Source organism: Sus scrofa, chromosome 6, assembly GCF_000003025.6.
Source record: "Sus scrofa isolate TJ Tabasco breed Duroc chromosome 6, Sscrofa11.1, whole genome shotgun sequence".
In the NCBI taxonomy this organism is placed as follows: domain Eukaryota; kingdom Metazoa; phylum Chordata; class Mammalia; order Artiodactyla; family Suidae; genus Sus; species Sus scrofa.
This window is the reverse complement of record NC_010448.4, coordinates 6,427,502-6,453,606: the sequence shown is the minus strand read 5'-3', so window position 1 is coordinate 6,453,606 and position 26,105 is coordinate 6,427,502. Positions and strand designations below refer to the sequence as shown.

Here is a 26,105-nt window from a genome sequence, read left to right as displayed (position 1 = left end):
AATGGCTGATTGCCTACAAGAATAGGCTCAAATTGTTTCAAGCAGTAGAAAACTTGGAGACAGAGTCCAACAGAAAACACCTGAAGGGTAATAAAACACCTGTCAAGTACCACATGTATCAGACCCAGATGGTGTTATAGTTGGGTTCTATCTGGATTTAAAGAATGTAATTCCACTGAAGTCAACAGAAAAATGCAAACGCTCCTGTTAATGTCTTGAAACTATATAACTTTCACATCAAAGTTGCCAATCGTATGCCTCCTTGCCCACCCAGTCACCGATCAAGGTCAGTTATGAATGCAGGTTAAAATTCTTGAAAAAGTTAGCAATTCATTTTCAGCTATTTACTAGAACAGTATAATTAAGTAGTTTATTTCCTGTAAGGATGGTTTAACACCGGCACAGTTAGCAACACAGCAAGAAAACACATCTACATTATATGCAACAAATGTAACAAAAGAAATAATCAGTATCAAGTGTGGTAAAGAGATAAAATTATCTGTCCACAAAGTACGGTTACGTATTTTTAAAAAAGATTCCAACTTTAAGGAGACCAATTTATTTGTTGGGCGTCTATTAATTTTCTTTTCTCTATTCTAGAAATAACAGAAACTTGGAGTGGGAGGCAGGGACTGATGGGAAATCTCATTCATGATATTGACAAAAACTGTAACAACACATTAGGTGTAATTTAAAGAAACGTATAGGGCTTATAGCAGGAGAAGTATGAAATCTTAGTGGAAGATATAAAGCAACACCCCAACAAGCAGACATATAGAGCAACCTTCTAAAATCGTTTGCTGGAAATCAGAACTATCACTATAATCTCACTTAAAATACGCACACACACGTGTGTGCAGAAATAAATATGTGTTTGTAGTAGTTACACATACATACATATATATACATACCCTAGCTCTTTCTGCTGAGAGCACCTGACACCACAGTAGCTGTGAGCACACCCAAGCACCCACATCTGGCTTTTAAATACCATTCTCCTGTAGAAGAGATCAGAGCCCTTTAGACAAATGGTTAATTCCAGAGTTGGGACAGATAAACTATAAAATGAGCCTGGAGTATCTTGAAATTCAAGCAAGTTTAAAGAAGTGCTGAAGAAAGGATGAAGACATATCCAAATCTTCCCATGGCCAGAGCTGGAAGACTTTAAGCACCAAAATAATCATACTGGATTATAACCCATGAATGTTTCACACTTAAAGGAGAGAGAAAAGCTAGCTCTTCTTTACAAAAGAATTCCCTTAATAAATGCAGAAGGAGTGCGGGAAATACAGACTCGCCACTGGAACCCCACAGTAATAATGGCTGCCGCTAGGAAGTACCAGTGGATGCTAAAATTAGTCAAAGTTTGAGGAGAAACAGGGTTATTGCATAGTCTCAACGTCCCTTCCTCCAAGAAATTTGATTGGAAAAAGAAAAATAGGAACTTTGCAGCGGATGAGCCCAGCAGCTACCATCTTAACCAAAAAGGATCCTTGTCACCACCAGCAGCGTGTTCACATCATGCACCTCCGGAAAAGGTCCATCACCTCTGTGGCATAACCTCAAACAAGTCACCAGCAAACACCAAACCCGGATTGCAGGGTGTTCTACAAAGCAGGTGACCAGGACTCTTCAAAACTGTCTCAGTCATACAAGACGATGGGAGGGCTGAGGAAATGCCACAGACTGACGGGGACAGGAGGACACAGCAACTGCATGTGATGTGGGATCCTGGACTGGCTCTCAAGCCAGAAAAAGGACATGCATGGAAAACCCAGGGAAATAGAATAAAATCTGTAGTTTAGTTAACATTATGGCACCAATGCTAATGTCTTCTTTTGATAACTGTACTATTGGTATAGTAACTAGATGGTAACCCTGGGGATTCTGGGTGGTGCCGGGTATGAAAACATATACTGTACTCTTATCACAGCTTTTCTGTAAGTTTAAAACAGCAATGTAAGAAAATTTAAAGGAAAAAGCAGGGGGAAAAAATCCTAAAGGTAGAGAATTCCAGGCAGATTTTGTCACAGGCAAGGTCAGATTTATGACCAAAAGCATTCTCCAAGAATTCAAAGATTTTAAACGTTGCATTACACACACACACATCCATCTAAAACAAGGGATTAAGGAAGACTCAAGGGTGGGAATCATAATGAAGTTGCAGTGTAAACTAACTGATAGACCCATTTTTTGGTTATCTCACTAGGGGAGGAAAAGAGCTTAACCTTGCTGTTTAAGCATGTTTTTGTTGTGTTTTAGATCGATTCGGTCAATAATCGAAAGAAACAACTGTTGACTTTATGGAGCAGGGATCAAGGGGCAGGGGGTGGTGAACAAGGAGACAGCTGGGTGTTTTGGTAAAATGATCCTCTGTTTTCCTGGCTAAAAATACAAAATGCAAGAGTGGATGATACATTGATGGGGCACATGACATTCAAGGAGAATGACGAGAAGCTGCTAGGAATATAGAGGGAAGGGAGAGCTCTTTTTAAGTTGACATATTGTTGATTTACCTTGTTTTGTTCGTTTCTAGTGTACAGCACAGTGATTGGGTTATATAGTATATATGTATACCTTTTCAGATTCTTTTCCATTATAGCTTATTACGAGATTAAATATAGTTCCCTGTGCTATACAGTAGGTCCGTCCTTGTTATTTTATATATAGTATTGGGTATCTGTTAATCCCAAGCTTCTAATTTATGTCCGTCCACCCCCACCCCCATCAAGCACCTTTCCCCTTTGATAACTCTGAGTTTATTTTCCATGTCTGCGGGCCTGTTTGTTTTGTAAATAAATTTGTCGTTTTTTACATCCCACGTATAAGTAATATCATATGTCAGTGTCTGACTTGACTTTACTTCGTATGATAATCTCTAGGTCCATCCATGTTGCTGCAATGGCATTATTCATTCTTTTAATGGCTGAGTAGTATTCCACTGGATATATGCACTACATCATCTTTATCCATTCATCTGGATAAATGATTATCCACTGATGGACATTTAGGTTGCATCCCTGTCTTAGCTGTGACTATTGCTGCAGTGAACATTGAGGTGCATGTATCTTTTTGAATTTCAGTTTTTGTCTTTTCCAGATACACGCCCAGGAGTGGGATTGCTGGGTCATGTGGTAGTTCTATATTTAGTTTTCTGAGGAAGCGCCATATTGTTTTCTATAGTGGCTGCACCAATTTACATTCCCACCAACAGCGTAGGAGGGTTCCCTTTTCCCCACATCCTCTCCAGCATTTATTATTTTTTGACTTTTTGATGACAACCAATACGACCAGTGTGAAGTGATACCTCCCTGTAGTTGTGATTTGCCTTTCTCTAATAATTAGCGGTGTTGAGCATCTTTTTATGTGCCTATCAGCCGTCTTTACGTCTTCTTTAGAGAAGTGTCTATTTAGGTCTGTCAGTTTTTTTGATTGGGTTGTTTGTCTTATATTGAGCTGCATGAGCTGTTTTTGTATTTTGGAAATTAACCCCTTATGGGTTGCATCATTTGCAAATATTTTCTCACATTCAGTAGGCTATGTATTCATTTTGTTTATGGTTTCCTTTGCTATGCAAAAGCTTTTAAGTTTAAATAGGTCCCATTTGTTTATTCTTGCCTTTATTTCTTTTGCCTTGGGAGACTGCCCCTAAGAAAGCATTGCTAGAATTTATGTCAGAAGGTCTTGCTTGCTTTCTCTTCACAAGTTTTATAATTTCATGTCTCATGTTGAAGTTTTTAAGCCATTCTGAGTTTATTTTTGTGTGTGGTATGAGGGAGTGTTCTGATAACTTAATTGATTTACATGTGGCTCTCCAGCTGGGGAGAGCTTTTTAAGATGTATTTATTTGCATGCTGCTGCTGGACATGGTTAGGTGGAGGGAGTAGAGAAAGGAGATAATGATACAGGACAGCGTAAGGTTATGAGCAGGGGAGAGGAGATGGGACTCTGGGGGCAGCAGGTGAGAAGGTGTGGACTCTGGTAAGGGGCCCAAGATGGGCAGATTTCCCATGTAATTTCTTCTCCATGAAACAAGAAGCAAGGCCATCAGCTGCGATTGGGGAGGTTTGGGGAGAGCAGAGGTGTGAAACAGTCATCTTAAAGAGAAGGAAAAAAGAATTTCTTAGTTCAATCCTAGTACTAATCCATGTTGTAGGATTGTACTGTTTTAATGTGCTTTTACAAAGTACATGTTAATATTTTATTTAGGTTTTTGTTTTTGTTTTTGTTTTTTAACTGGCATTCATTGAGGTGTTTCATCAGGTTTTGTTATGCCGGCTTCCGAAAGACTATTTGGAAACCAGAAGATGTTAAAGACACCATGTGTGAAGCTTTCTGGGCCTGGTTTTAAGAATTTTCTTATTTTCTTTTAGGATAAAATCAACTATTTTTCTCTTGGATACTTTTCTATAATAGGATATATATATATATATATATATATATATATACACACACAACCCTATAATAGATATTGGAGGTATAAGAGCCTTATAATAAATACTCACACTTCTTCTTTTCATTATCACTTGTTTTTCTGTTTCACAGGTTCCTTCTGCATCTTTTTATCTAAAGTTGTATACCTATCCTTATGTTTTATTTAGTTATTTGGCCTTTCATAATTTCCTAGATCAGTTTAGATACTGGATTATCTACTTCATTGACTATTTTTCCCACAAAAGAACCTAGCTCTTCAACTTTAAAAAATATTTTGGTTTTCTAATTCAGCCCTTTCTGTTTCATTTCAGTGATTCAGTCTGCTTTCCTTAGCCTTCTTTTTATAACTCCTTATGTGTGGTTACATAATACATTCATATCATTTTTGTGCCCTGATGTAAATGGGACTGTACACAGACTGTGCACAGAGAGGTGGCCTGGGGCTAGCTGGGTTTCACTCTTCCAAAAGAGATTTGGTAGTTGCCCAAGACTAAGGCCAGCAGCCAGCTGCTTGCTTGAGGGGTCAGATAAAAGTGGATGTAGCCCTGCAGCCAGGACACAGACAGAGTATGTAGTTTCCTTGAGAACAGTGAGCCCTAGGCCACAATGTAACACTATTCCTCCCACCCTCAGCATTCAGAAAACCAGATGCCAATGTAGAGGTTGAAGGAGGAAAGAAACTTCCCATTCAAGATGAGCTTGCGCATCAAAATGTTGACACTCAAGGAAAATAATGCCATATAGCTAACAAGTACCAAAGCAAGAGAATCCACTCCAGTGAATTTGAAAATCACTGATTGCATTTTAAAAAGAACGATGCTTCTTAGAAGGAATCAAAAACATGTAGGAATAAAAGGACCAATTAAGAAATCCTGGAAATACAAAGTTTGTAAGTGGGAAATTCCAGAACGGATGCAGTTAAGGAAAGAATTAAATGTGAAGATTGTGTTGGGAATTTGCTTTAATACAGAAAGATGAAGATATTACAAGGGAAAAAAAGGGTACAATGAGAAGCTGCAACGTTAGATATCTGAGATATTTAATGGCTGGGAATTTTCCATGACTGGAGACAAACATCCTCCAACTCTAAACACAGGAGTATGAATGGATACAGATCCACATACAGACTCAGAGACACTTTTACTGAAATGGCTGAATACCAGGGTAAAGAGAAAATTACAAAAGAAAAAGGAAAGACGACTACAAAGGATTGACAGCAGTGCTTCCATGTATGGCAACAGTGGCCTAAAGACTAAGGGATACCTTCAAAATGCTTTAGACACACAGCTGGAGGTCCAGATAGTCTGAATCCTAATGGATACCATTCAAGAGTGGGGGGACAATGAAAGTATTTTCAAATATACCAAGACAATCTAGCTAATAAATGTTGCTAAAAGAATGGCCATAGTAAACAAGAAGGGATGTAATTAATGCAAGAAACAATGGTGAGAAAAATTTGTAAGATGTATGTACAGAAAAATAGAAATAACCAATGACTTGGAAAAGAAAAAACAAAATCTTGGTGTGAAAACTCACTCAATTCTTCTCAAGGGCACAGGGAACATTCTCCAGGATACATAACATCTTGGGCCACAAATCAAGCCCAGGTAAATTTAAGAAAATTGAAATCATATTAAATATCTTTTCTGACCACAACTCTATGAGACTGGAAATCAGCTACAAGAAAAGAACACCAAAAAACATTAATACATGGAGGCTAAACAATATGCTACCAAACAACCAATGGATCATTGAAGAAATCAAAGTGAAAAACAAAAAAATACCTAGAGACCAGTGACAGTGAAGATACAACAATCCAAAACCTATGGGACACAGCAAAAGCAGTTCTAAGAGGGACGTTTATAGCAATACAAGCCTACCTCGGGAAACAAGAAAAATCTAACAACCTAAGCTTACACCTAAAGCAACTAGAGAAAGAACAAAGAAAACCCAAATAAAAGAAATCGTAAAGATCAGAGCAGAAATAAATGAAATAGAAACAAAGAAAACCATAGAAAAGATAAATGAACTAACAGCTCGTTCTTTGAAAAGATCAACAAAATTTATAAACACATAGCCAGACTGTTGAAGAAAAAAGGGAGAGGGCTCACATCAATTAAACTAGAAATGAAAATGGGAAGGTTACAACTGACACCACAGAAATACAAAGGATCATAAGAGACTACTATAAGCAACTATATGCCAATGAAATGGACAAGTTCTTAGAAAGGTACAACTTTCCAATACTGAACTAGGAAAAAATAGAAAATATGAAGAGACCCCAAGTACTGGTCTGTTCACAAGTACTGAAATTGAAACTGCGATTTAAAAATTTCTAACCAACATCAACATACGCAAATCAATCAGCATCATACACCACATTAACAAAAAAAAAGTAAAAAATCATATGATCATCTCAATAGACGCAGAAAAAGCATTTGACAAAGTCCAACATCCATTCCTGATCAATGCCCTCACCAAAGTGGGTATAGAGGGAACATTCCTGAATATAATCAAAGCCATTTATGATAAACCCACAGCAAATATAATACTCAATGGGGAAAAACTGAAAGCCTTCTCACTCAAATCTGGAACAAGACAGGGATGCCCACTCTCACCACTGCTCTTCAACACAGTTTTGGAAGTCCTAGCCACAGCAATTAGACAAACAAAAGAAATAAAAGGCATCCATATAGGAAGAGAAGAGATAAAACTGTCACTGTATGCAGATGACATGATACTATATACATAGAAAACCCTAAGGACTCAACCCCCAAACTCCTTGAACTGATTAATAAATTCAGCAAAGTAGCAGGATATAAGATTAACATTCAGAAGTCAGTTGCATTTCTGTATACCAGCAATGAAATATTAGAAAAGGAATACAAAAATACGCTACCTTTTGAAATTGCACCTCACAAAATCAAATACCTCGGAATACACCTGACCAAGGAGGTAAAGGACCTATATGCCGAGAACTATAAAACCTTAATCAAAGAAATCAAAGAAGATGTAAAGAAATGGAAAGATATTCCATGTTCCTGGATTGGGAAAATCAATATTGTAAAAATGGCCATACTACCCAAAGCAATCTACAGATTCAATGCAATCCCTATCCAATTACCCAGGACATTTTTCACAGAACTAGAACAAACAATCCAAACATTTATATGGAATCACAAAAGACCCAGAATTGCCAAAGCAATCCTGAGAAACAAAAACCAAGCAGGAGGCATAACTCTCCCAGACTTCAAGAAATACTACAAAGCCACAGTCATCAAAACAGTGTGGTACTGGTATCAAAACAGACAGACAGACCAATGGAACAGAACAGAGAATCCGGAAATAAACCCTGACACCTATGGTCAATTAATCTTTGACAAGGGAGGCAAGAACATCAAATGGGAAAAAGAAAGTCTATTCAGCAAGCATTGCTGGGAAACCTGGACAGCTGCATGCAAAGCAATGAAACTAGAACACACCCTCACACCATGCACAAAAATAAACTCCAAATGGCTGAAAGACTTAAATATACGACAGGACACCATCAAACTCCTAGAAGAAAACATAGGCAAAACACTCTCTGACATCAACATCATGAATATTTTCTCAGGTCAGTCTCCCAAAGCAATAGAAATTAGAGCAAAAATAAACCCATGGGACCTCATCAAACTGACAAGCTTTTGCACAGCAAAGGAAACCCAAAAGAAACCAAAGAGACAACTTACAGAATGGGAGAAAATAGTTTCAAATGATGCAACTGACAAGGGCTTAATCTCTAGAATATATAAACAACTTATACAACCCAACAGCAAAAAAATCAATCAATCAATGGAAAAATGGGCAAAAGACCTGATAGACATTTCTCCAAAGAAGATATACAGGTGGCCAGCAAACACATGAAAAAATGCTCAACATCGCTGATTATAAGAGAAATGCAAATCAAAACTACCATGAGATACCACCTCGCGCCAGTCAGAATGGCCATCATTAATAAATCCACAAATAACAAGTGCTGGAGGGGCTGTGGAGAAAAGGTACCCCTCCTGCACTGCTGGTGGGAATGTCAACTGGTATACCTTAGAAATCTATACATAGAACTTCCATATGACCCCGCAATCCCACTCTTGGGCATCTATCCGGACAAAACTCTACTTAAGAGAGACACATGCATCCGCATGTTCATTGCAGCACTATTCACAATAGCCAGGACATGGAAACAATCCAAATGTCCATCAACAGATGATTGGATTCGGAAGAAGTGGTATATATACACAATGGAATACTACTCAGCCATTAAAAAGAATGACATAATGCCATTTGCAGCAACATGGATGGAACTAGAGAATCTCATACTGAGTGAAATGAGCCAGAAAGACAAAGACAAATACCATATGATACCACTTATAACTGGAATCTAATATCCAGCACAAATGAACATCTCCTCAGAAAAGAAAATCATAGACTTGGAGAAGAGACTTGTGGCTGCCTGATGGGAGGGGGAGGGAGTGGGAGGGATGGGGAGCTTGGGCTTATCAGACACAACTTAGAATAGATTTACAAGGAGATCCTGCTGAATAGCATTGAGAACTTTGTCTAGATACTCATGTTGCAACGGAAGAAAGGGTGGGGGAAAAATGTAATTGTAATGTATACATGTAAGGATAACCTGACCCCCTTGGTGTACGGTGGGAAAATAAAAAAAAAAAAGAAAAGTTCTGACAAAAAAAAAAAAAAAAAAAGAGACACGTGCACCCGCATGTTCATTGCAACACTATTCACAATAGCCAGGACATGGAAACAACCCAAATGTTCATCAACAGATGATTGGAGTCGGAAGATGTGGTATATATACACAATGGAATACTACTCAGCCATTAAAAAGAATGACATAATGCCATTTGCAGCAACATGGATGGAACTAGAGAATCTCATCCTGAGTGAAATGAGCCAGAAAGACAAAGACAAATACCATATGATATCACTTATAATTGGAATCTAACATCCAGCACAAATGAACATCTCCTCAGAAAAGAAAGTCATGGACTTGGAGAAGAGACTTGTGGCTGCCTGATGGGAGGGGGAGGGAGTGGGAGGGATGGGGAGCTTGGGCTTATTAGACACAACTTAGAATAGATTTACAAGGAGATCCTGCTGAATAGCACTGAGAACTTTGTCTAGATACTCATGTTGCAACAGAAGAAAGGGTGGGGGAAAAATGTAATTGTAATGTATACATGTAAGGACAACTTGATCCCCTTGCTGTACAGTGGGAAAATAAAAAAATTATAAAAAAAATAATAAAATAAAATAAAAATTTCTAACCAACAAAAGTCCAGGATCAAATGGCTTCACAGGCAAATTCTATCAGACATTCAGAGGAGAGCTAACATCTGTCCTTTTGAAACTCTCTCAGAAAATTGCTGAGAAAGGAACACGCTCAAGTTCTTCTGTGAGGCCACTATCACCCTGATACCAAAACCAAAGATGCTACAAAAAAAGAAAATGAGAGGCTAGTATCACTAATGAACATAGACACAAGAATCCTCAACAAAATACCAGCAAACCGAATCCAACAATACATTAAAAGGATCATACTTTGTGGTGTAGCGGGATTTATCCCAGGATGCAAGGATTCTTCAGTATCTGCAAATCAGTCAGTGTGATAAATCACATCAACAAACTGGAGAATAAAAACCATGTGATCCTTTGAACAGATGCATAAAGAAGCTTTTGACAAAATTTGACACCTATTTATGATAACAAAAACTCTCCAAAAGTGGGGATAGAGGGACCCATGTCAACATAATAAAGGCCATATATAACAAACCCACAGCTAGCATCATTCTCAATGGTGCAAAGCTACAGGCATTTCCTCCAAGATCAGGAACAAGACAAGTATGTCCACTCTCCCCAGTTTCATTCAACAGAGTTTTGGAAGTCTTAGCAACACATCAGAGGAGAAAAAGAAATGAGAGGAATCCAAATCAGAAAGGAAGCAAAACTATCCCTGTTTGCATATGACATGATAGTGTACCGGGAAAACCCTAACAGTGCTACCAGACAGCTGTTAGAGTGCATCAATGAATTTGGTAAAGTTGCAGGATACAAGATTAATGCACAGAAATCTCTTGCATTCCTATACACTAACAATCAGAGATTCAGAAGAGAAAACAAGTAAACACAATCCCACTTAACCATCACATCAAAAAGAATAAAATACCTAGGAATAAACCTATCTAAGGAGGCAACAGACCTGTATTCTGAAAACTGTAAGATGCTAGTGAAAGAAACTGATGATCACACAAACAGATGAAAAAGATATACCACGTTCTTGGATTGGAAAAATCAATAATCTCACAATGGTTATAATACCCAATGCAATTTATAGATTCAGTGCCTTCACTATCAAATTACCATTGACATTTTTCACAGAACTAGAACAAAAAGTTTTTTTAATTTGCATGGAAATGCAAAGAGGTCCTGAAATAACCAAAGCAATGCTGAGAAAGAAAAATGGAGCTGGAGGAATCAGGCTCCCTGACTTCAGACTATACTACAAAGCTACAGTCATCAAAACAGTATGATATTGGCACAAACAAATATAAATCAGTGGAGAAGGGTGGCAAGCTCAGAAATAAATTCATACACCTACAGTCAGTTAATCTATGACAAAGGAGGCTAGAATATACAATAGAAAAAAAGTCTCTTCAAGAAGAGGTGCTGGCAAAACTGAACAGCTATATGTCAAAGAACGAAATTAGAACACTCTCAAAATACTATATACAAAAATAAACTCAAAAGAGATTAAAGAGTTAAATATAAGGCCAGATACTATAAGACTCAGAGGAAAACATTGACAGCACACTGTCTCATATAAATCACTGCAGTATCTTTGTTCACATATCTCTTAGTGAAAATAAAAACAAATGGCACCTAATTAGACATAAAGCTTTTACACAACAAAAGAAACCATTAAAAAAAAAAACCACGAAAAGACAACCCAGAGAATGGGAGAAAATCTTTGCAAAACAAACAATTGACAAGGGCTTAATCTCCAAAATATACAAACAGCTCGTGCAGCTCAATGTCAAACAACCCAATCAAAAAATGGGCGATGGGGAGTTCCCGTCATGGCTCAGTGGTTAATGAGCCCAACGAGTAACCATGAGGTGGCAGGTTTGATCCCTGGCCTCGCTCAGTGGGTTAAGGATCCGGCGATGCCATGAGCTGTGGTGTAGGTCACAGACACAGCTCAGATCCCGCATTGCTGTGGCTGTGGTGTAGGCCAGCAGCTACAGCTCAGATTGCTGTGGGTGTAGGTCGCAGGCACGGCTCAGATCCCATGTTGCTGTGTCTGTGGTGTAGGCCAGCAGCTACAGCTCAGATTCGACCCCTAGCCTGGGAACTTCCATATGCTGAGGGTGCAGCCCTAAAAAAGAGCAAAGAGCAAAAAAAAAAAAAAAAAAAAAAAAAAGGGAGGGGGGATAGATATAAATAGGCCTTCTCCGAAGAAGACACACAGAAGGCCAAAAAGCCTTGAAAAGATGTTCAACATTACTGATTATTAGAGAAATGAAAATCAGAACTACAATGAGGTATCACCTCACACTAATCAGAATGGCCACCATCAAAGAGTCTACAAATAACAAATGCTGGGGAGGGTGTGGAGAAAAGGGAACCCACCTGCACTGTTGGTGGGAATGTAAATTGAGACAACTACGGTGGAAAACATTATGGAGGTTCCTATAAAAACTAAAAATAGAACGACCGTATGAACCAGTCAATCCCATTCTTGGGCATTTATCTGGAGAAAACCATAATTTGAAAAGATACACGAGGAGTTCCCGTTGTGGCGCAGTGGTTAACGAATCCGACTAGGAACCATGAGGTTGTGGGTTCGGTCCCTGCCCTCGCTCAGTGGGTTAACGATCCAGCGTTGCCATGAGCTGTGGTGTACGTTGCAGACGCAGCTCGGATCCTGTGTTGCTGTGGCTCTGGCGTAGGCCGGTGGCTACAGCTCCGATTAGACCCCTAGCCTGGGAACCTCCATATGCCGCGGGAGCGGCCCAAAGAAATAGCAAAATAAATAAATAAATAAATAAATTTTAAAAATAAATAAAAAATAAAAAAAAGAAAAGATACATGAATCCCAGTGTTCATGGCAACACTATTCACAACAGCCAAGACATGGAAGCAGCCTAAATATCCATTGACAGAAAGATGGGTAGAGAAAATGTGGTACATAAACGCAGTGGCATACGATTCAGTCACAGAGAGAATGAAATAGTGCCATTTGCAGCAACAGGGATCACCGTAAAGGTTGTGTCTGTCGTTAGTCAGACAAAGAAGCACAAATATCCCCTCAGATCACTACTATGTGAAATCTAGTAACAAGCAATACAGAAGAATTTGTTTACACAATGGAAACAGACTCATAGACATAGAAAACAAACTTACGGTGAGCAAAGGGAAAGGGTCAGGAGAGAGGGCTGGATTGGGGATTTGCAAAGGGCAAGTGCATACTTTTGTGAAAGGAATGGATCATCCGTGGGGACCTGCTGGAGAGCACAGAGAGATCGACTCAATGTTCGGGGAAAGCCTGCATGGGGACGGGTATATGTATGTGTGTGGCTCATTCGCTTTTCTGTACAGCAGAAATGAAGACACCATTGGAAAGCAACCGTCCTTCAATAAAATAAAAAAAAAAATCTCAATCAAAGGAAAGCCAGGAAATAATTATCACAAAATTCTAAGACAGAGAAGGAAGGAGTTTTGATCAGGAGGGTGTATCGAGCGGATGACGATCTACCTCTTGACTGGGTGGTGGCTCCATAGCTGTTTGGTTTCTAGTTATTCGCCAAACTGTATATATGTTTTATGTACCTTTCTGAATGTTCATCACATCTCATATACATATATCTAGATGTATACGTAGAGATCTAGACGATGCACACACCTTATCTCTCTTTATATCTGCTGCACCAACCTATCCATTTGTCTTTCGACTACTAAGGACTAAATTACATAATAGCTATCAATGCTTTGGGATTCAGAAAAGCAGACAGAGCCCTGCAATTCTAGACGCATGAGCAGAAGAGGTGAATTTTGACCTTAACCCAATTACCATCATTCCATCTCCGAAAGCAACCCACATTTTCTTCTAGGTGAGGAGAGACCTAGAAGAAAACAGTGTTAGGACTTTGGTGGGGCTTTTGGTTTGTTTTGTTTTCGTCTCACTAGGAGGGAAAGCTGGTCTCCTTGATGAAGGATATACATTTGGGCAAGGTCCTCACGGACTCTTCCACTCTTCCCAGCTACCAAGGACTCTCTCCGACCTCCGCTCCTTGGGCGGGACCATCATCGTTTGACTCCGCCTCCCCTTCATGAGGGGCCAGGCTCAGCTTTACCCTCACTCCGCAAAGTCTACCTGTTACCCCAGGGCAGGTCTGTGATGTTTTGTTAGGTTGTGAAGGTGGACAAAAATTTCAGGGCGAGGTATGCTCTGCGTCCAATTTTGGTAGAAATAAACGACAAAAGAAGCCCATTTGTGTGTATCAATGCACGTTTTGGTAGCACCAGAGCCTCTCGCTTGAACTACCCCGTGGATTCTAACAGCCACTGGACTAGCCTCCTGAGTCGCCATCCCTTAGACGATAAGAGATCTTTTTAAAAGATCAGTAAGCTAACAGACACTCCTCCTCCCATGCTGAAATCCAAACTCCTGACCTTCATAACATTTTTGTTTGTTTGTTTGTTTTTAGGGCCACACCTGTGGCATGGGAAAGTTCCCAGGCTAGAGGTTGAATTGGAGCTGTACTGCCAGCCTGTGCCACAGCCACAGCAGTGCAGAATCCGAGCCACATCGGTGACCTCCACCACAGCTCACGGCAACACCGGATCCTCAACCCACTGAGCAAGGCCAGGATCAAACCTGCATCCTCATGGGTACCAGTGGGATTCGTTTCCATTGCACCACAACGGGAATGCCCAATTTTTTTTCTTTAGCATAATATTTTGCTAAATATTATATTTTGGTTTAGACAACCTCAGGGTTTACGAGTAGGGCATGTTTCAGTCATGGCTGGATCCAGGTGCTCTCCCAGTGGCTCTATTTCTTTCTCTATATGAATGACAACACAGGGACCAGTAGCAGCAGGAAACATTCGTCACTCTTTCTGCCAACCCCCAAGAGAAGCAACTGTCTTTTTACCAAGAACACCAACCCAAGCCCTGTGGATACTATCTACCTGGAGATAGGTGTGGCAGGGGAGTAGGTGGTTACTATCAGCTAGAACTGAGTCACATGCCCATCTCTAGGGCATAACCTATGTGACGTTGGCTCTTTTGACCAGAGGAGAATGAGGGTAGTATTTGTTGAGATATAATTCATCTGCTGTACATTTCACCCATTTAAAGCATACAATCCAGTGGTTCTTAAGTCTATTCACAGAGGTGTAATCATCACTATGACCAATTCTGGAACATTTTCATCACTCCCAAAAGAAACTCCTGCTCCTTAGCTGTCTCCACTCCCTCCACCCTCAGGCTGCTGTCCCCTCACCTGCTGTGTGCCACTGGAAGCACACAGCCTTTGCATTTGCATGAGAGCCACAGGAGACAGACCCATGAGAAACCAGATTTAATGAAGAAATAGGATCAGACAGCAGTGCATTTGTTTTTTCAGTGTTTCATAATAAAGTTACCCCTTCCTGTGCACCAGAATTTCTTAAACTGCTTGCTTCCAATGGACTAAATCATGGTGAGCGTATCTTTGGTTAAAATTGGCCCTGGCTTTTCTGGGAAAATCCCAGCAGATGAGCAGATGCGCCCCAGGCTCCCTGCACTCACACCCGCCCGGGGCTGCCGCCCACGCTGCAGTTTTAAGAGACCAGCCCCACATGGTTGTTTTGCCCTTTCTCCTCCAGGAGAGTGAGGAGGAGCTCTACGCCTCCTGCCGCCAGCTGCGGAGGCGCCAGGAGGAGCTCAACAACCAGCTCTTTCTGTACGACACACACCAGAACTTGCGCAACGCCAACCGGGATGCCCTCGTCCGAGAGTTCAACGTCAACGAGAACCAGCTGCAGCTCTACCAGGAGAAGTGCAACCGCAGGTGGGTCAGCCCCACCCCACGGGTCCCCTGGCCAGGGCTCTGGGAAAGCCTCCGTCTTTAGACCGCCTCTGGCACCCTGGACTCTTCGTCCCTTTGCTTCGTAAATTACGTAGAGTCACATCTTAAGCAGCTGCACTTTGCCTGAGTTGAACTGTCCTCGGGAGAATGGCATTTCCATCTACCAGGGAGAGCCAGCCACGGCCACGACCCTTTAAGGAGCTTTGCTTGAGATCCCAAGCATGGGCTGGTCCAGGACTCCCCACCCCCCTCCCCAACGGGGATGCTTCTGATCGGGCTGCAGGCACACAAGGAGGGCCAGCCAGGATGCCACGCTGCCCTGGCCTACAAAGAACTCTCCCCAAGAAAATGCCCTGGAAACAGCGTGGAGCCTCCTTACCCATGTTATTCTCATTGCCTCTTTCTACACCTCCAGAGTAGCAGCGCCCAGTGAGCAAACAGATTCAGAAAGGGTACAGTGCCGGGGGCCCACCTCTCCGACTCTGCCCTGTGCCCTCCAGCCCTGAATGTCCCTCAGCTGTGTGGCCGGAGAAACGCTGGCCTTCAGCCCTTGGCCCCTGTCTGAGACTAACAGTGAAATCTGCTTGCCCGCAGGTTGAGAGAGAAGAGGGTCAGCAACAGCAAGTTTTACTCCTAGAAGCCGCGGTGCGTGCGCGCACGGGCGCGTTCACACGTGGGAGCATGTGTGTGCCCGGGACGGGCTCATCTGGGACGTCATCCTCCCCTCAAGCCTGTCACCCAGACGACCTGTCCGAAGAAGACCCAGCTGGCATGAATTGGGCGATTTCCTGCTAGTTTTTTCATCTCGGACAAATCTCTTAACTTAGAGTCTCTTTAGAGGATGCCCAAAACGTGCTCGCTCGTGTTTGGCCTCGCGTGTTCCAAAGTCACTGAATAAAAAAGCATGAAAAATCTCGATCAGTTAAAGCTTCTGTGCACGACCTGCAGAGTGAGCAGGACTCCTTCTCGGGCCTCTAACGACCCAGGTAATCGACTTCCTCAGAAGATGAGCCCCGGTGTGTAAGGAACTCATTCATTAGCTTCCGGAAAGGATTCTCACTAAAAGGCAAAGGATCTGACAATTAAGGCCATCGGATTTCACCAGGGCCCAGAGGAGCCCTCGCCCTGCCCCTGTCAAAGCACTTTACCTACCACCGGCTGACTAGCCGGCTGGACAGACCCGCGCTGTGCCTGAGAGGGGCTGGGGGTGAAACCTGTTCATTAAGATGGAGACTTGCTTTGTGACTGGAGCGAGTGGGGGTCAAGGGTAGAAGTCTTGGGGCCTCTTTGAATACAAAGCCCATCAGCGATCAGAGCCCCTAAAGGTCAGCCAGCTTCCTCTCACCCCTGCTCTGTCCACACAAGAGCTGGCTGCACAGCCACCAGCCGGCTCGGGGGCGGGGGGGTGGGGGGCAGTTCTCCTCAGACAGGGGGTCACTGACTGATTAAACGAGGTGAGGCAGGTTAAGGCTCTCTGGCTTATCCAGTTTCCTGGAGCAGCGAGCAAAGCCTTAGCAAACTACAGAAGAAATCGCCGCAGCAGCCCCCACCCAAGGGGCAGGCCCACCTAAGCCAAGATTCAGTTCCTCTGCCTCGTGAGATGCAACTGAATGACTTGTGCAGAGGGATGATTTAACAAGGCTTTTTAAAGGCGAGGATAGGGTGGGGTGTGGGGGCAGGGGAAGGGGCAGGAGAGCCACCACTTGGTCAGAGTGGATGGAGAAACGACTTGGGAGAAAAAAAGTAACTATGAGGAAAAAGCCATCATGTTGGGAAAGAACAAGGTAGCCGTGAGCCTGGTGGCCTTCCCTGGACAGGCCTGTGTCCTAGAAACCCATTCAGCCCGCCCCTTGTTAGCCTGGGCTTGGCGTGCATGAGTTGCGAAGGGTACCTTCAAACCGGCCACGCGCTGTTTGATCTCAAAACCCCACCCCTTCGTTCTGCACAGGTTATTCAAGTATTTCCATACACCAAGCTCTATGCCAAAGTCCAGGGCTACAATGTCTAAAGGAAAACCAAGGAAAAATAAGAGCCAGGGTTCCTGGTCTCATGGAAGCTATCCATTAGCTTATAAAAGAAATGCACTGTATCTTCCACGGAGCCGGGAGTATACCTAACAGCAGCCTGACCACGGTAGGGCTGTAATGACTTTGTTATTCCTTGTCGAGTTGCTGTTTTATATCTGGCACTTGGCAACTGACGGAAGATATTCCTGATGGTAGCAAAGAAGGATTAGATGGACAAAAAAAAAAAAGGATTAGATGGAAAAGGCACCGAGCTGAATGCTGCAGAGAAGAAATTCTCAGGCCCTGTGCCCTTGCCCCATTAGTTGTTGGCCAGGCAGTCACTGGGCCTGATTATTGCACCCCTACCCCCAAGGCCCTTTTGGCTCCATCATTACCTCTCCAAGCTCAGCTATTGATGTCATTACCTCTGTTTTCAGCTCAGGGGTGCACAAAAGATATCAGCCTTCCCACTTCACCTCAGCTTCACGAAAAGCTAAGGCCAGGATCCTCTTTCTGCCTAAAATGGATTTTCTGCTCCTGTGTCAAAGACATTCAGAAGTGGCAGCATAGAAGGCAGAAGCCATGCATCTTCTCAGCTGCTCTTCTGTAACATCCATACCCAGCCCCACCATGCAGAGATCAAGCGGGGGGCGAGGGGGGGTTATACTCTTTAAATGGTGTTGAAAAGAATCCTCTCCCCTAAAACTGACTCTTCCTCCCTGGTGCTGCAGTGACTGAACCCACCATTAGAAAATATTTGCTTTGGCATTGTGATTCTCTCCCCTTGAAGGGTAACACATTAACCTGACTCTTGGTGGGGTTAGGATTCTCTTGGGAACAACACACAGAGCGACAGTGAAGGGCACAGATGACATCCCTGCTCTTCGCAGAGCCTGTCCAGATGCCACATAACCTAAGTACAGAATGTCTCTGGCTGAGATTGTGGTTTAACAGCCATGTAATGAGCGCCACCAATTCAGGTCAAGCAGACGGGTGACAGGAACATTTAGAAAGATGGCAGTGACACTGATGGATCCAAGCTGTGACTGCTTATGTGTGCAACTGTCTTTCAATAATTAGGGCAATGGTGAACATCAGTTATGACGTGGAAAATAAATGGAGGAGCCTGGGTAGACTCTGAGTTGGGGAAACTGAGGTTATACCAAGTTTCTTCGCTGCTGTCCAACTTGGATATTCTAATGTGCATGGTGCAGAGGGGTGGAGAATATTGCATTTCCCAAATGTGAGCTCAAGAAATATCTTACGGGATAGTTACAGTTGAATACGTTTGAGAACCTGCTGCTTTTGTAAGAAGGTAACATCATCTCATCATTCATATGCTTTATGACACAGTGAAATCGAATCGAAACTTAAGCCACCAAGGCCATTGGTCTCTCAGCTGGGCCAGCCTTGCCCCCAGCAGTCTACCAATTCTGAGATCCCCATCTTCCTCCTGTACTTTCTTAAGACTCATCTGCCTGAGAACATGCCCTTTTCTCCACTTAGAGAAGAAAACAGATCTTTCCCCATATTCGGTCTCACGGTAGAGCAGGCGGGACTCAAGATGTAAAATTCAAAACGTGGTGTCTGGCAAGTGAAAGCCTCCAGGCAGGATACAAATCCTTCTGCAGTTCTAGTGGCTCCCCATTCTTCTCTCTCAACAAAGCTGAAGGAACACCCAAGATTGCTGAGTGTTTATGTTAGCATGCAATTGTGAAGCTGGGAGGAATTCAGTGACCCTGCTATCCCCAATCTTCCCGTTCCCATCTCTGTGAACAAGGCTCGTCAGCATTGCTATACATAACATTGAAAAGAAGAATGGAGTTGATACTGTACCATGCCCATTCTAACAGATAATATTAACCTACACAGAGATCAAATAACTGGGGGGGGGGGGCCCTTCTTGAACTCGTCACGGGCTACACTGCCAATGCAATTTTACTGTGTTTAATAATTTACTTAAAATGTGCATGCTGCTTGTTTATCGATCAGGCTCCACCCAGAAGAAGTTTAAAAATATATGGAGCCTTAGGATGATATGCAACTAAACAACATAAAAGCCAAGAATCATTAGGCTAAATTTTTGAGGAGGAAGTCGAATAAAAATACAAATTCAATGAGTAAAAAAGGAAAGTGTGGCATTTCTTACTATTAAAAATTGCCTTATTTGTGTGAGTTTTTCCAAGGATGATCATCAGCTAGGGTGTGTAGAGCCTCTTGGCTTAAGGGGGAATTTAGACACCAAGATGCAGTGTCTACAACATGCCTGCACTTCTATCCTTTGCAACTATTATGGAAAACATTAAGCATCAATTCAGAAACATAAGGGGATATACAGGTTTTCAAAATTCATGTATGAGGTCTCTGAGCATAAAATTTTAAGACTGCTGACTTAGAATTACTAGGGATGAGTTGTATTTGGAAATAAGAAGACCAGCTAAAAGGGGCTTTAGCTCTTTTAATTTTTAGACGGAATGTAACTTAAGTGACACCTAAATTTCTGGAGATAATCCTAAAAGCCTATATATCCTTGCCAACAGAAAGTTAGTAGTTAGATGAAGAAATATGCAGAATTACAAAACCGGCATTTGGAAAATAGTGATTTGTCTCAGGCTTTTTTCATTCTCAAAAGAGGTTCTTCCTGAAGAGCCAGATTCCACGGTGATCTTGTCTCAGAAATGTCCATATTTCTCATTTTTTGATAGGCTTTAAAAAGCTGCATTTGTAAACTTGTGTTTCATTATTAAAGCTTAATTTATTTTTTATATGAATAGTGTGTGCTGGTGTGTACATAGAGAATCATGAGTCACATAAAATGTTGACTGTTGTTCATGTGAAAACCAAACGGCTGTATCACATTTTTAAAGAATAAAAATTTGGTCTAATTGAATATAGCAATCTGCCCAGAACTGTTTTGTGGCTGTCATTGTTTTTCAATCCTCTTCACTTTTTTTTTTCTCATGTAAAATAAGAAATACTTCAGTCACGAGATAGTTACAATAATGATTCTTCTTCAACAACATTTTTCTATCTTTTCCTCTTTTCTCTAGGTTACTAGTCTCTGACTTTCAGCAAAAGCTCACTCTGTGTAGAAACCCAAGTTTAGAGTTCCTGCTGTGGCACAGCAGGTTAGCGATCTGATGTTGATACAGCTGTGGCACAGGTTGCAGCTGCAGCTCGATTCAGTCCCTGGCAACTTTTAGATGCCGTGGGTGTGGCCAAAACAAAACAGCAAAAAAAAAAAACCCCAAGCTTACAAAATTACTCTGTGACCACATATTGTCAGTCTTGTGCTAAAGGAATAGTAATATTCTCATAAACACCTGTATTTCTCAGCTAAGTGACAGGGCAAGCTGCAACTGTCAGTCACTGTATCTTCTTGCCATCAGTCCCAATGCTCGGGAAGCCACGCATCTTCCCAACTCTCAGTCTATTGGTGATTGGACTGGTCGCCCTGATCCAAAACCTTGGGAACAGCCTATGACAAATCCAGCAGGAAGTAGTGAAAAACAAAGAAGGAACTAGAACGGCTAAAAGATCTTTTTAAAAAAATGGATAAAGTCATAATTCTCATAAAGTTATACATGGAACACATGTCCAAAAATTTACAAAACTCCTAATTTAACAAGGGAACTAATGAAGCCTGACAACTGGTTCAAAGGACAGTTCAAAGACTAATACGTGTTTATGCTCCCAGCCCTCCAGATTATCTGATTCTGCACCTTCCACTGTGAGTAATTCAGATGATTCTTGTCCACAGAAATGCAAACTGTGTCCAGTGGAGACTCAATTCATCTTTGGCTAGGCACCGTGACCAGTATTGCCAGTTTTTTTAAATCTGTTAATCAAATTCCCTTTTTTTTTTTTTTTTTTGGTCTTTTTGCTATTTCTTGGGCCGCTTCCCGAGGCATATGGAGGTTCCCAGGCTAGGGGTCGAATCAGAGCTGTAGCCACCGGCCTACGCCAGAGCCACAGCAACGAGGGATCCGAGCCCCGTTTGCAACCTACACTACAGCTCAGGGCAATGCCGGATCCTTAAACCACTGAGCAAGGCCAGGGATCAAACTCAAAACCTTATGGTTCCTAGTCAGATTTGTTAACCACTGCGCCACGACGGGAACTCCAAGCAAATTTCTTTTAGCCTCACCAGTGGGCATGAAATCTAACCCCTACCTTACACCCCCCCACAAAAATAAAGTCTAGTTAGATAAGAGTTGAGAATGTAAAAGATAATAACAAAATTCTAGAAGCTATTCACAACCTTAGAGTAGGGAAAAGTTGTTTCAAAAAAAAAAAAAAAAGCAGCAGGTGCATGTGTCTTTTTCAACAAAAGTTTTATCTAGATATATGCCCAAGAGTGGGATTGCTGGGTCATATGGTAGTTCTATGTGTAGATTTTGAAGGTACCTCCATGCTGTTCTCCACAGTGGCTGTACCAGCTTACATTCCCACCACCACTGCAGGAGGGTTCCCTTTTCTCCACACCCCCTCCAGCACTTGTTATTTGTGGACTTAATAATGACGGCCATCCTGACTGGTGTGAGGTGGTATCTTGTGATCATTTTGATTTGCATTTCTTGAATAATCAGTGATGTTGAATATTTTTTCATGTGCTTGTTGGCCATCTGTGTATCTTCCTTGGAGAAATGTCTATTCAGGTCTTTTGCCCATTTTTCCATTGGGTTGTTGGCTTTTTTGCTGTTGAGTGGTATAAAGTGTTTGTATATTTTAGAGATTAAGCCCTTGTTGGTTGCATTGTTTGAAACTATTTTCTCCCAATCCCTAGGTTGTCTTTTTGGGGTTTTTTTTATGGTATCCTTTGCTACTATAGCTTTTTAATATGTTTTGAAATCAGGAACTATGAGGCCTCTAGCTCTGTTCTCTTCTTCCTTTTCAAGATTTGGGATCCTTTGTGTTTCTCTAAGAATTGGAGGACTGTTTCCTTCTATTTCATAATAGTAGAAATTAGAACTTTAAGTTCCTTAGAATAAACCTAGCAAAACAATGCTCAAGACCTTGTCAACACAAATCATCAATAACCAATCTATAATCAGAACAGAGGAGGGAATTCCCACTGTGGCTTGGTAGGTTAAGGATGCAGTGTTGCCACAGGCTCAGATTCAATCCTTGGGCTGGGAACTTCCATATGCCACTGGTGCAGCCACATAAAACTAGAGGAGAGTTCTACTGGAGCCTAAGTGAGGACGACAGCCTGGGAGATAGCTTCTCCGCTCTGAGGAACTGTTCCAGGAAAGCATCATTTTCAGCAGTTTCCCATCTTGCCAGAACAAAGAACATGGTCATGACTGGGGTACATCCCTTCAAGGTTTCTAAAAACACAGATGAGCACACACACGTACCATCAGCGTGGCCTTGGAGCCTGGGAAGGGAGCCTCAGCAAAGAATGATTATTAGCCCTGATGTCCCAGGAAGAAGGTGGCATTTACTCTCATATCTTTAAAACAGACATGTTTACTTCTGGTCATGTTTATACGTTTACTTTTCTTTAATGATTAAAGCAGGCGTACAAAAGGCCACCAAACGGGCTGTTCTAGTTAGCGTGAAGTTTAGGTCATGTAAAAGCTGGAATGACTTCCTCCTACCTCAACATGCGAACGTGTCTTCCATCAACCTACATATAAAAAAGTATGAAACTGTGCAAAAGGTCATAAAAAGTGGAGAGACTGTATTTGTGAAAGGAGTATCCCCAAACTCTGTTAATTTATCTCTTCACAGTAATATTAAAGCAAATTTAGTGAAAACTTTCCCAAGATTTTCACAGAACTTTGTAAGCTGATTTTAAAGCCACATAGATTTTATAAGTCACGTATCTGGTCATTTTGAAAAGAAACTGGCAGAGGGATATAAGTTCTAGCAAATATAAAAGACCTTATAAGTTCTTAATAATTGAAAATATGTTATCTTTGCAGTGAAAGATATAAATAGATCAACTTGAGAGATGCTGAGAGAGAAGTAAGGAGCTGGGAGGGAGGGGGACAACGAAGAAAGGAAAAGAGGAGTTCCCACTGTGGCTCAGCGGAAAGGAATCTGACTAGTATCCATGAGGACACAGGTTCAATCCCTGGCCTCGCTCAGTGGGTTAAGGATCTGGCATGGCTGTGGCATAGGCCAGCAGCTAAAGCTCTTATTCAACCCCTAGCCTGGGACTCTCCATATGCTGTAGATGTAGACCTAAAAAGACCAAAAAAAAAAAAAAAAAAAAAAAAAGATATCATTTGAGTTTCTATGCCTTTAAGTGCTCTTTATTTTAAAAATTTTTTTAATTTTTAAAATTATTCAATGAATTTTATTACATTTACAGTTGTACAACGATCATTACAACCCAATTCTGTAGCATTTCCATCCCAAACCCTCAGTGCATCCCCCCACACCCCAAACTGTCTCCTTTGGAAACCCTAAGTTTTTCAAAGTCTGTGAGTCAGTATCTGTTCTGCAGAGAGGTTCATTGTGTCCTTTTTTTAGATTCCACATGTAAGTGATAGCATTTGATGTTGGTGTCTCATTGACTGACTGACTTCACTTAGCATGTTAATTTCTAGGTCCATCCATGTTGCTGCAAATGTCATTATTGCTTTCTTTTTAATGGCTGAGTAATATTCCATTGTGTATGTGCTACAACCTCTTTATCCAAGTCCTTGTTGATGGACATTTAGATTGTTTCCACGTCTTGGCTATTATATATAGTGCTGCAGTGAATACTGGAGTACATGCATCTTTTCGAGTCATGCTTTTCTCCTGATAGATGCCCGGGAGTGGGATCTGTATTTACTTTTTTTTTTTTTTTTTCGGTCTTTTTGCCATTTCTGGGGCTGCTCCCGCGGCATATGGAGGTTCCCAGGCTAGGGGTCGAATTGGAGCCAGAGCCACTGGCCTACACCAGAGCCACAGCAACACGGGATCTGAGCTGCATCTGCAACCTACACCACAGCTCATGGCAACACCAGATCCTTAACCCACTGAGCAAGGCCAGGGATCGAACCCGCAACCTCATGGTTCCTAGTCAAATTCGTTAACCACTGAGCCACAACGGGAACTCCTGTATTTACTTTTGAAAGATTTTTTCACCTTAGTTCAAGGATTAAGTATTTTTTGATTGTCTAAACATTTCTTTTTAAAATTAAATTAGAGTTGATTTATAGAGTTGTGCCATTTTCTGCTGTGTAGCACAGTGACCCAGTCATGCATACATATATATACATACATACATATATTTTTTCTCATACTATTTTTCATCATGGTCCATCCCACGAGATTGGATATAAGTTCCCTGTGCTCTACAGCAGGACCTCATTGCTTATTCATTCTAAATATATATAATAGTTTGCATCTACCGACCCCAAACTCCCCATCCACCCCACACCCCCTCCCCTCCTGCTCCACAACCACAACTCTCCTGTCTGTGAGTCTGTTTCTGTTTTGTATGTAGGTTCAATTGTGCCGCATTTTAGATTCCACACAGAAGTGATAACCTATGACACTACTTGAAAGGGGAGCAATATTGTTTCACAGCAACCTATGATCCTATCTGACTGCGTGTTCCAAACATTGATATTTTTGACAGACTTCCCAAATATCAAATTCTAAAGGAAGTTCTTTTGATTTCCAGCTAACATGAGGCTGTTTCAAAGGGCCCCCGGGGCGTCCCAAAGCGACATCCTAAACCAGTCGGGTTTATGTGGGATGTTCAATGACTTGGAAGCATGTTGTCAAATGAGAACTACATTCTCTTATGCTGCATCCCAGGGGTAAATGCTATTAACGTAAATATTCTAGAAACTATATACCATGCCTAAAGATCTGGCATAGCCTGATAACATGTTATCAGTCAGCATTCTGGTTATTATAACCCACTTTGTCCGTAGCATTGAGATCAGGTGTCTAACTGTGCCTTTTACGTCTTTGTCATTCAGAGACACTTAAGCTGATGCCTTGCAAAAATGCTTTCTCTTCAAGGAAATTCACAGAGCTTCGGACAAATACAGCGTTCTAGTAGCTTTCATTATCATACCACTCACTAAACTGGGTAAACCTGATGGCCTTAGAAAACTGCTAATTACATGGGACTAAGTTGCAGGATATGGTTATAATTTTTTGTTGGAGATATCACTAGCTTTTATTCTGTGTTTTCCAGATGGAAAGAAAACCCTTCCCCTGAAGCTAATTATAATTTATAGGAGTTTGGTAAATTACACTTCTGAGTAGAAGGGGAACATTTATCTTTTCCCTCTATCTGATCCCTCCAGAAATTGGAAACGCAGAGGTTCCCAGCAAACCCCTAAAGGCCAACCCTAACAGGTGCCAGAATCTCAAGGTATTTTTGGGAAACTTCAAAAAGGGAGAGAGCCATCTAAATCTGTAAGACCAAGTCTGCAATAAGTCCTGGGCATCATTTTCCTGGCCCTGAGTGGCCTTTTAAACATTCAGTCTGAGATTCCTTTTGAAAAGTTCCAACACAGCCAATTTAAAACAACTTATATGATCAATTACACTTACATAAGTAGTCAAGCCAAAGT

At 41.6% G+C, this 26,105-nt stretch overlaps 1 protein-coding gene across 3 annotated transcripts in view; it reads left to right on the top strand.

Annotated features, from left to right (window-relative positions):
- Nucleotides 1-20,461, top strand: part of PLCG2 (phospholipase C gamma 2) — a 169,947-nt gene extending 149,486 nt beyond the window's left edge. The window contains exons 32-33 of one of the 3 annotated variants that reach the window (XM_021093743.1): nt 15,363-15,547; nt 16,160-20,461. In XM_021093743.1, coding sequence (XP_020949402.1) covers nt 15,363-15,547; nt 16,160-16,202 — 228 coding nt within the window. In that variant the 3' untranslated portion in view covers nt 16,203-20,461. Of the gene's footprint in view, nt 1-5,067; nt 5,268-15,362; nt 15,548-16,159 lie in introns of those variants that run through there. The other 2 variants (XM_021093744.1, XM_021093745.1) reach the window with 2 other exon arrangements.